General features: G+C 58.8%; 1 protein-coding gene and 1 long non-coding RNA gene across 3 annotated transcripts in view; one reads left to right on the forward strand and one right to left on the reverse strand.

The window, feature by feature from the left end:
• Window positions 1-7,970, reverse strand: part of BAK1 (BCL2 antagonist/killer 1) — a 27,828-nt gene extending 19,858 nt beyond the window's left edge. For both annotated transcript variants that reach the window (XR_003536184.1, XM_027695225.1), the window contains exons 1-4: window positions 7,876-7,970; window positions 4,386-4,505; window positions 1,418-1,553; window positions 1,149-1,292 (exon numbers count right to left, since the gene is read on the reverse strand). Coding sequence is in view for 1 of the 2 variants with exons in the window: in XM_027695225.1 (XP_027551026.1) it covers window positions 1,149-1,292; window positions 1,418-1,553; window positions 4,386-4,473 (368 nt within the window). In the remaining variant the exon portion in view is untranslated. The remainder of the gene's footprint in view (window positions 1-1,148; window positions 1,293-1,417; window positions 1,554-4,385; window positions 4,506-7,875) is intronic.
• On the forward strand, window positions 419-3,185 carry LOC113973307. The gene is made up of 2 exons (XR_003536185.1): window positions 419-611; window positions 2,969-3,185. It is a non-coding gene; the product is annotated as an uncharacterized LOC113973307 (long non-coding RNA).
• Window positions 7,971-11,086: the final 3,116 nt, after the last annotated feature.

Genomic DNA, 11,086 nt, shown 5'->3' on the forward strand with positions numbered 1-11,086 from the left:
CAGTGTCCTGGTGTCCCTGTGGAATGTGCAGTGTCCTGGTGTCCCTGCCACCCCACACGGGGTGAGCATTGCAGCCCTGGCTGCCACCTCAGTCAGAGCTGTACCTCAGGCAGGGCAGGTCTGTCCCTCACCCACCTGTGGCTGTGCTTTGGGAGGGGGAGCTGGGTGTGCAGCACCTGCACAAGCTCTGCCAGCCTGGGGAGAATCCCCCATCCTGAGGGATCCCTGCTCCGTGCGGACCAGGCTGGATGTGGCCCTGAGCAGCCTGACCTAGTGGGTGGCATCCCTGCCCATGGAGGGGGGTTGGAATGAGATGAGCTTCAAGGTCCCTCCCAACCCAAACCATTCTGTGATTCCCTGACTTCTGTGACCACACCAAAGGCAGTGAGAACTGTTGCCTCCCCACATCCTTTGCCCCTGGCAGCCAGACTCCTCGGGATGTCCCAGCCTGGAGCAGGCAGCTGCAGGACCAGCAGCAGGACCAGCAGCAGCTCTGCCCTGGCCCAGGGCTGGTTGTGCCCCCAAGGGGCACCAGGACATTCACTTGGCTGCAGATGCACAGGCACATCCCCCAGACTGCCTGACCCCAGTCAGCTCCTGCAAGGACTGAGGTGCCTCTCAGGGGAAGACTGTCCTAGCAAGGCACAGGAGGAGGAGCAGACAGGCAGGAAACACAGAAACAGTCAGGGGGAGCTCACTGGAAGCTCGGCCCAGGGACAGAGAGTGAAACTTGAACGGACAGAGCCTGTGTGCTGGGACAGAGTCTGTGTGCTGGGACCATCCCTGTGTGCTGGGACCATCCCTGTGTGCTGGGATCATCCCTGTGTGCTGGCACACACTCTGTGTGCTGGGACACACTCTGTGTGCTGGGACAGAGCCTGTGTGCTGGGACCATCCCTGTGTGCTGGGACCATCCCTGTGTGCTGGGATCATCCCTGTGTGCTGGGACACACTTTGTGTGCTGGGACCATCCCTGTGTGCTGGGATCATCCCTGTGTGCTGGGATCATCCCTTTGTGCTAGGACACACTGTGTGTGCTGGGACAGAGCCGGAGAGGGGGAGAGGGTTTGACCAACAGCACCACACCCGTCTGACCCCCCCTTCCCTGCTGAGCTCCAGGAGAAGGCTCCACCTGCCCAGGGCCTCACCTGGAGGCGATCTTGGTGAAGTGCTCGTAGGCGTTGGCCGCCGTGGGCTGCAGGGTGTCCAGCATGGAGCGGAACTCGGGGTCGTAGCGCCTGTAAATGTCGTCCCCGATGATGGCCAAGCGCTGCCCCACCTCGCTGCCGGTGCTGCCCAGGGAACACCAGGGAACAGGGGGTCAGTGTGGGTGAACAGGACTGAGGGGGGGCTCTGCAGCGGGGCCTGGCTCGGGATGGGCCGAGGGACGTGCACGGGGCTGGTACCGGGGATTTACCTCTCCAGGTCCTGCTGGATTTGCTCGATCTCCGGGTCCGGGGGCACCTCCGCCCCTCTCTCCTCCCTCTCCTGCTGGTAGCGGTACAGGGCATAGCCCCGGAACACCTCCTCTGCCTCCGCTGCCACGCGGGCTTCTGGGGACACCAGAGGGACAAAAGTCAAGGGAGAAGCTCATCGTCCCCCTTTCCCAAGTTGGAAAGAGACCATTCCCTCATTTCCAACCTCAATTTGTGCCATTTGTATTAACACCAGCCTTTTGCAGCAAACCCAAAAATGACCCAACATAAATTAGGCCTGAGAAAAATAATTTTGAAGCCAGTCGTGCTCCTGGGGGCACAGCCCACCTTCGGAATCCAGTTTGGGCAAGAGGCAGCCCCGGGACTGTCACAACACAAACCAGATGTTGGAGCACTTGGCAGCTCTCCCACCTCTCGATAAGGACATTGCTCAGCACAAACAATTCAGGAATCTCGGATCCCAGCTCAGCCTGGTGCTGCCCATCAGCCCTCAGCAAACAATCCTGGGGCTCAGCGTCACCGAGGGCTGTGCAGGGACAACTTGTGTCCCCCCATGTGCACGTGTCTGTGATGGCTCCAGCCCCACACGTGTCCCTGTGCCCAAACAACCCTCTCCAGCCCCACACGTGTCCCTGTGCCCACCCTGCCCAGGGATGTGCCCGGGACCTGCCCCTCTGCAGCAGGGAGCCCCTGGCCAGGCGTTTCAGCCCCGTGGTGACTGATACCTTATCACACACGTTCCGTGGCTCTGGGGAAATTCCCTGCTCTGTCACGGGATGTCTCGGATCAGAGCTCAGTTTCGGTGGCTCCAGAATCCCTGTGGGCTGGGGCAGCAGCTCCCAAACAAAGGTCAGCCCTGCAGAGCCACCCCACAGGCTCAGGAGCTGGCCCTGGGGGAGCACTAACACTGCTCTTCCCAGTGGCTTTTCCAGCACAAAAGCTTGTAGGGGACGGGAGTGCTGGGGCTGGATCAGAGCTCGGCTCCTTTGGCAGAGCATCACCCTGAGGGTGGAGATTCACAGACACAACTGGGGTGCACAGCCGGGTCAAGGAGCTGCCTGGGGGAAGGTCAGGAGTGGAGGATCCTGCAGGACTGTGGGTTTGGGGGATTGTCCTGGTGACAGCAGGTCCAGCAGTGCAGCTCACTGCAGCCACCCCAGCTAAAACCCCATCCCACCATCCCGGGGTACCCAGACTGGCCAAGCAACTCTGCAGCAACTGGAATCTGCATTTCCAACCTGAGATGTTCCTGCCTGAGCAGTGTCCCGGGGCTGGGAAGTGAGGACCTGGCCTGTGGGACACAGCTGTCCTGGCCATGCTGCCCCACAGACCCCATACCCTGATGCCCCCAACACACCACTCCCCTCCCTGGAGGGTTTTTCTGGCTGGTTCCCATCTGGGTGCCCCAGAGGGGTGTGGGGACAGGAACCTGTTGTGCTCAGGTTACACCGACTCCAGGTTGGGTAAACAGAGGGAAGGGAAGTGACAAACCCCATCACTGTGTTTTCAGGGGGTTGTTTTTTGTTTTGCAGAAACGGGTTTGTTTGGTGGCAAACAAATGTCACCTTCTGGGAAGCAGAGGAGCCCGGGAAGGTTCCCCTGAGAAAACGAAAGCCACTGACTCAGAGTTTCAGGGAGAGGAGGGCAAACACACGGCCAGACAGAAGAGGAAATTGGTGCACCAAAAAATCCCTGGTTTAATTACCCCAGGTGCTATTTTTAGTAACACAAGGACAGGAGAACAGACAAGGGCTCACAGTGATGCCCAAGCAAATCCCTGAGCAGCAGATAAATCTCTTCTGCATCCAAAGATAAGCAAACAGAACCCCAAATGAAATCCAGGCTCAACCCCTCTGACAAAAGCCTCCTTCCACCCTGCAATCCCACAGCACGTGCTGGTGAAAGCTGCACATTCCTGCTGCCACTGGAGCCCACAAGGCTTCTGCCTAAGAGGCAGGCAGGATTCCTCTGGAATCCTCCAAATTCCAGAGGAACCTCCTGAGTTTTGGGAGGCAGAGGGATGCCAGGATGGCCCTTAAGTGCCTGCAAACAAACAAGAACTGTGACTGTGACCCAGTGTGGTCAGAGCTCAGGCCTGACCCTCTCACTGGTTTTCACTTCAGCATCTCATTGGCCTCAACAGGAAACCAGCACATGCAAACAATGCTCCTGTTTGGGTATTTTCATACCTCCTGGGCTTTGGCAGGGGGAAGGATGGGGTATTTTTCCTTTCAGTGTAATCACAGGATCTGGCACAAATGGGACTCTGGGGTGGGCAGGAGACCAGGCAATAGCAGAGCACAAACAGCAGTGTGAAATGCAGTGGCACAGCCTGCTGGGCTGGGCTCACACACAGACAGACTGACCCACTCCTGGTGGGCTGCAGCTCATCCCACAGCTCTGCCAGGCCCAGGAGAGGTGTCACCTGCAGGGACAGACCCTGAGAGCCAGTGCCCGAGACCAAGGTGTGCTTTCCTCTGGGATTTAAACACCAAGCACCTCCTGCTCTCTCAGACTCAGGGAAGGGAAAGTAAACAACACCCCAGGCACCAGCGTGTCCTGTCCAGCAGTTCCTGCACACTGTTCTCTCCGTGCCCTTCCATCCCACCTTGCTTCCACCACACTAATCCAATGCCAAGCATGGAATCCTTGGCTGGTTTGGGTGGGAAGGGACCTGAAAGCTCGCCCAGTTCCAACCCCCTGCCATGGGCTGGGACACCTTCCACTGGACCAGTTTGTTCCCAGCCCTGTGCTGGCATCTCCCCAAAGCACCGAGCACGTGCTCTCCCAGCTCAGTTCAGCAAAGTATCACAGATTTGTTATCCCAGCCTTGCAAAGGGCCCTGGAGGAAGGAAATCCCGTCTCAGCAAAGCAACACAGCAGGGAATGAAGAAAACAAATAGAGGGTTTGAACCGTTTAGTCCCCTGACCGTCCCAGCAGGTCCTTACCTGGGTTGAGCTCCTGGCACAGCCTCTGCCTGTCGCTGCCCCGGCGCCCGCGGGCCCGCGGTGGGTCACCCTCATTCCCTGAGGCCATGGCAGGGGGATGCTGGGGAATGTCAGCGTCACCTGGAACACGAGGGTGGGGGTCGGTGAGTGGCCTGAGCCGGACCCCTGGAGCCCCTCCCGGCCCGAGGAAGCGCTCGGAGGAGCGGGAACGCTGCCGGGAACGGGAACGCCGCCGTTATCTCTGGCAGAGCCCTGGCTCCTCCCTGCCTGGCACACTCATCCCTCACTCTACCCACGAAACAATTCTGCTCAGTCCTTTGACTGCACTGGATTTCTCCTCTTTGAGACTCTTTATCACTGATGTCATTTGCCAAAAAAGGACAACTCCCTGCCTCGCTTCCTCCCGGTTGTGCCGGAAACAGGTTCCTTCCCTCTCTGCACACGGCGTGGGCTGCAGCAGCTCTTTCTGCCCCGAAATGATGCAGCACCACACTTCCTGAGCCCAGAGCACAGTGCACCTGCAGGGCTTCACCCGGGGCTGAGAGGAAATTAAATGAGAACCACACGCAGGGCTCATCCTGCCCCTGAAGGTCACGGGTGTCCTAAACCCAGACCTGCAGTTCAGGGCTTGGGGCAGCCCCTTCACCCTCAGCCCCAGGGTTTGCAGAGAAGGGAGAGAGGCCACACAGTTCCAGTCAGGATTAACAGGGATCCCAGCAGCTCCTTGCCTGCAGTCTGACGTGCCAGTGCGTGTTCCCAGGCCAGACTTCTGCAGGGCTGAACTAATGGGTTTCCTGATTTGCAGCAGGTCTGAACTCATGAATAAGATAAAATTCATGACATTGACACCCAGAAATTTAAATAAAGAAAGTGCTGGCTAGGGATAAATAACCACCTATATCAATGGTAGAAGTGCAACAGGTGGGTCAAGCTCACAACCTCACACTGAAGATTGCTCAGAAGGAAAAATAGATGGGGGCTGCCAGCAGTGATGGGAAGTACAGCCTGCACTCCAGTGGGATGGGGGCTGGAATCACAGAGCTGTTGGCAGCCCGAGCCGTGGTGACACTTGATGGAGATGGGGTTTTTTCCTACGTGCTTCTAAGGACAGGAGGACTGGATTTCCCTTTTCCTCCCCAAGCTCAAACATCCCCATCCAAGGATGGACGAAAAAATGACGAAAAAATTATGAGGATCATCAGCTGAGACCAAGACCTCTCTCCTTGCTCTTAGAATGGTAGAATCACAGGATTCCCTGCTCTGGGATGATGCAGAGAGCTCGGGGAGTGCCTGGAGGGGATGCAGGTGCCCCTCCCCTCCTCCACTGAGGAAGCCTCGGGTGCTTCCTCCACTGCCACCCCAGTCCCTGGGTGGGCCCAGCAAGGCTGTGGGTGAGCCCCCTGCCCCGGTGCTGCTCAGGGGGAGCAGCCTGGCAGCAGCTCTCTGGAACAGTGGGAATTCCCACTGTTATCCCACAGTGGCCCAGGCAGGACGGGATGCTGGGGAGGGTGTGTGTGCACCCGAAGAGCTCAGCTGCCTCTGGAGCTTTCACAGCTGGGTCTGCAGGGACAGTGGGCTGTGTCTGACACCCACCCACACCTCAGCACATGTGACAGAGGCTTTTGGTGCAGCCCTGCTGCCCGTGAGGGGCCCAGCACCCAGCTGCAGATGACTCATGATTTTCAACCCTCTGAACCCCGTGAGAACTTTCGTTTTCGGTTTCCTCCTGGGTTCTTGCAGCGCTCTCTTCTCTCCTCTCCTCTCGTGACACAACCCTCTGCAGCCTCGTGCTCACACACGCCTGGGACCAGCAATGCTGTCAGTCCCCAACCACTGCCCACCCCAAACACCCACTGCTGCCAACCTGTGAACGCCCAGCACAGCTCCCTGCCCGTCTCTCCTGGGGGCAAAGTGCCTCAGACCATCCCCTCCAGGATCCAGAGTGCTGCTGCTCCTCCTGCTTCCCAACCCCCTCGACGTGCCCCATTCCCCCTTTGTCATGAGAACAGGGGAGGGTGTGAAGCAGGAAATGACACCCACAGGCTTAGAGACAGCCCAAGGCTGCAGAAAATGAAAACTCTCCAGGACTCAAGACAGGCCTCAAGGCAGGGTTTTGGGGAAGCTGCAGGTCACTGAAAGCAAGGTCTGATCCACTCTACGAGGTGTTTTGGTCTTGCAGGAGGCTGCAAAGTGTTAAGAGCAGCAGCCAGCACCTGAGGTGTGGGTTTAGCTACACCTCCAAGGTGGCACAGGGCTCTTATCTTTATTAAAGACCACAAAGGAATGAGCCTTCCCGGAACCCACCAGCCTTCCCCAATAAAACAAAGACCTTTGCCTCCAACCGTTTCTCATTTCACCCTCGTCTCCTCTTCTTAAAGGCCTCTGACACATTTCCTGTGTGTCTTTATAGCACACCCACCACTTCATCCAACTTTCCTTTGGAGGAAAAAATCCCCACTTTCCTTTGGAGGAAAAAATCCCAACTTTCCTTGGGAGAAAAAAATCCCAACTTTCCTTTGGAGGAAAAAATCCCCACTTTCCTTTGAAGGAAAAAATCCCCACTTTCCTTTGGAGGAAAGTTGGATGAAGTGGTGGGTGTGCTACAAAGACACACAGGAAATGTATCAGGGGCCTTTAAGAAGAGGAGACGAGAGTGAAACTTTCCTCCAAAGGAAAGTTGCCTGGCCTGGGTGCAGGGAAGGTGGCAGGGTTGGCCCAGAGAGGGAGCACAGCCCCTGCGGCCAAGCCCAGCCAGGGGGCTCCGAAGTCACTCCCTGACATGGTGTGAAGATCCCGTTCCAGGAAATGCACGGAGCATCCTCTGGGACGAGCCTTCCGCGGGCCTGGCCCTGGGCCATGGGAGAGATTCCATCAGAGTGTTCAGGGCAGCGACCCCTCCCCGGGACAGGGACCCTGTGCCCGCTGCCAGCCCTGCCCGGCCAGCCCGGAGCCAGGCCCGCTGCCCCCGCCCGCCCTGGCACAGCAAACAGGTCGGTCTGCCCGGTTTGGCGGCCCCAGGGAGGGCAGACGACCCCAGCAGAGGCAGCCCCACGGCAGCCACGGTCCCCCCTCCTCGTCGGGGCACAGCTCTGCCCAGCGCTGTCCCCGCTGTCCCCTCGGGGATGCGGCGCACGGGGATGTCGGGTGTGGCTGTCACGGCCGCGGCCTCGCCAGGCGGGAAAAAAAAACCCAACTGGAGAAAATACGGTTAAAAAAGGAGAAATTCCCTCTCTGGGGCAGCGATCCGCCCTGGGCGGGACCTCCAGCCCCGGCCCGGCCGCTGCCCGCACAGCCGCGGCTGCCGAGGGACCACCGCGCACTTTATCCCCGTCCCGGGACGCGGCCCCGGCTCTGCCGCCCCTCCCGCCCCCCGGAATCCCCCGCGGAGCCCCTGCGGCTGCCGGTGCGTCCCTGCCCGTCCCGGAGAACAGAGATAACCCATCCCGGGGGAGCCTGGGGAGGGGGCGAGGGGGTTCCCCCCGCGACTCACCGTGTCCCGGGGCGCTACCGCATCCCGGCCGGGAGCCGCTCCATCCCGCCGCCTCCCTTCCTGCCTCCCGCCCGGAGCGCGGCGCGGGGAAAGGAAGCGAGCGGGGCCAGGGGAGGAGGAGGGAAAAGAAGAAGAGGAAAAAAAAAAAAAAACCAAGTAGAAACCCAGCCCCGGACCATAGACGCGGGCGGCTCCGGCTCAGCTCCCTCTAGAGGCACCAACCCCGGCGCGGGGCAGCGCCGAGCGCCTGGGGGGCTCCTCGGGGGGCTCCAGGGGAACCTCGGGGGGCTCCAGGAGAACCTGAGGCACCGCCCGGCTCGCGGCTCAGCGAGGTGCGGGGTTTGGGGGCTGCCCCGCGCTGCGGGGATGGCACCGCACACCCCGTCCCATCCCGGCGCTCCGCTCGTTGTGCTGCCCCGGGAGCCTTCGGCGTCTCCCTGGGCTCTCCAGCGGTTTTCTGACCTTTTCCTCGAGGCTGCACCTCAAGGTTTGCCCTCTGCCAGGTTCCCAAAGGAGCCCCGTTACAGTCCCGGCCGGAGCATTTCTGGTTTCTAGGAGGAAACTTGTGTTGATCCACCGGGAAAAAAGCCACCGGTGGCAGAGGGGGTTCACACCGAGTGCCTCAGGAAATTTGAAATGCACTGAAAAATCCCAGCAGCCGGAAAGAGGGGCTGTGATTCACCGCGGGGAGCGAGATAGCTGCAGTGCCGAGGGTTCGGGGTCTGCCCCGGCTGCTTTTCCTCTCCTCGCTCCTTGGGACGCTGCCAGGGGCGCTGCTGGGGCTGCGAAGGGCCAGATAAGCAGAGGTTTGGGGCCGGGACAGACGCCTGACTGCTGCTTATCACACCTGCCTGTCCGATGGCTCTGTGTGTGCCCTCGGGGATGTTCCTGCCCCAGAGATTTCTGAGCTCTTGGCTTACTTGGCTGAGCTTTTCCAGGGAAAACGGGCCCCTGGCTGCAGAGGGTCCTGCCCTGGCTCCCCTGGAGGTGGGGGTTGCTGGGCATGTGGCCTTGGCAGACCCTGCTGAGGGTGGTGGCTGCACTGGCACAGTGGAAAGCTGGATGTGGAGGGCGAAGCAAAGGACACCCACAGTGGCTGTGGGAACAGGGGCTGGGAGAGAGGTGCCCTGGCCAGAGAGGGCTTTCAGGGAGGTAAAACAATCACAGGGCAGAGGGAGGTGAGGGATCAGCTAAGGGGGACTGTCCCCACCAGCCTGGTACCAAGGGCTCTGTCTTCCTCCCAGGGGCACCCACTGAGAAGCTCCTGGACCTGGTGGGGGTCCAGCTCCCACCACCAACCTCAGCTCTGCATCAAGCTGGGGGTGAGTTTTGGAGTAAATGTGGCTGTTTGGGTCTGCTGTCCCTGACTCTGGGTGACTGATCTGTGCTGGTGGTGGCTGTTCCTGTGCACACCTGGTGTGATGTGTGGCCAGGTTTAAGCTGTTCCTCCACTGCAGAACGAGCCCTGGGCTTCTCCCCACCACACCCACATCGATCCAGGCTGTTCCTGAGCCCCACCACCATTTCAGACTTAGCACCCCCCAGAATTACCTCATTAGGTGACAGCTCTGGTGAGAACTTCTGCAACTGTGAATCTCCTCTAAAACCTTTCCTTTTGGCAAACCACTTCCCTTCCACCTCGAATACATTGCACAACACCTCTGTGGTCTGGCTGCAGAAAACCAGCTGGGAAAGTGGTGCTGGGAAGCCAACAGCAATTCCCAGGTCCCTTGGTGTGAACTGACTCTGCCACTGGTGACTTTTTTTGTGGTGCATCAACACAGAAATTTCCTATTAGGAACCAGAAATGCTCCAATAACAGCTATAACAGGGCTCCTGCTGCTCACATTGAGCAGTAAAAGATGTGGAAAACAAGCTGTGCAGGATTGTTGGACAAATCTGTGCCTACAGCAAAAGCACGAGGAGCTTGTGGGGACTGAGTTTGTGGGGACTTCCTGTGCTGCGTCCCCAAACAGCACTGGAGAGGGTTGGGGGGTGGATATCGGGGATAAAGGGAAATTAATTTGAAAGGACCATCTCTGTTGTGGGAATGGCCAGTATGGACCTCGAGAAATGATGGTGGGAAGATGGCTGGAGCAGTGGTGTGAATCCTGTGTGCAGCCAGCCTGTCGTGCTCCTGCAGAGGCTCTGGGACGTGGAGGCAGCAATTCCCAGCTGGCTCTGCTGCCCTGGCTTTGTGAGCACTGATGCCAAGGTGAAATGTTCCCGGCTCTCACCAGCTCCTCCTTCCAGCAGCTCCCTTTGCTGGTGGAAGTAAAGAGACATATTTGCTGGTGGAAATAAGAGATGCACAGCAGCTGTGGAGATGGGGCCTCTGCATTCAGCATTCTCATGGCATTTTAGAACGTGGTTTCACCAATGCTTGGTGTCTAAATCTGTGCTGCTGCTGGAAAAGGGGGCAGGAAAAGGGAGCTGTGCTGTGTGAGCCCTTCTCTGGTGCCAGCACGAGCGAGGGGCTGAGGTGACAACACCCTTCCTGGGGGAGGAGGGCTGTGCTCTGTGCCAGGTGATGGCAGAGGGGGAGAACAGGAAGGGTGAGAGAATCTTGGGTTTAACCAGTCATGATGTCATAGCACTTCTACATGATTTTTTTTTGAGGGTAAAAAAACCCCAGCTGAGCAGGGAATGGTCTTGAGGTGCTGCTGATCAGCAGTGGGCAGTGCTGGCACTGCTGGCCTCAGTTTCCCATCCAGGTCAGGAGATGTCTGCTCAGCTGCACGAGGTGCTCTGAGATCTCTGGGTGATGTATTGGCACAGCAGGGATGGGGGGAGAGGTAGAGGTTTTTCCAAGCTCAGCTGCTGGGATCAGTTACATCAGAATCGAGCTGTTGTAAGAGACACTTTGTCAGCACTGACAGCATCTTTTGCCCGTTTTTCCCCACTGCAGCCTCCTGCCCTGGAAAGTGAGATGGAAAGGGAAGAGGAGTCTCTCCTGCGTGTGGCTGCTGATACCCTGCAGATCCCTCTGGTGTGGTGCTGGCCCAGGAGGGGAGATCTGTACAGAGATCCTCCACCCCTCCGGCCCGGGGGGAGCAGAACCCCCTGGGCAGAGCCGTGGGGAGAGAACTAAACTGAAAGGGCAGGTTTAAACTGGGTTAGATGGGACACGGGGAAGGAATTCTTGTCTGTGAGGGTGGGGAGGCCCTGGCACAGGTTGCCCAGAGAAGCTGTGGCTGCTCCATCTCTGGAA

Source organism: Neopelma chrysocephalum, unplaced genomic scaffold (assembly GCF_003984885.1).
Source record: "Neopelma chrysocephalum unplaced genomic scaffold, ASM398488v2 Primary Assembly neopelma1_100, whole genome shotgun sequence".
Classification (NCBI taxonomy): domain Eukaryota; kingdom Metazoa; phylum Chordata; class Aves; order Passeriformes; family Pipridae; genus Neopelma; species Neopelma chrysocephalum.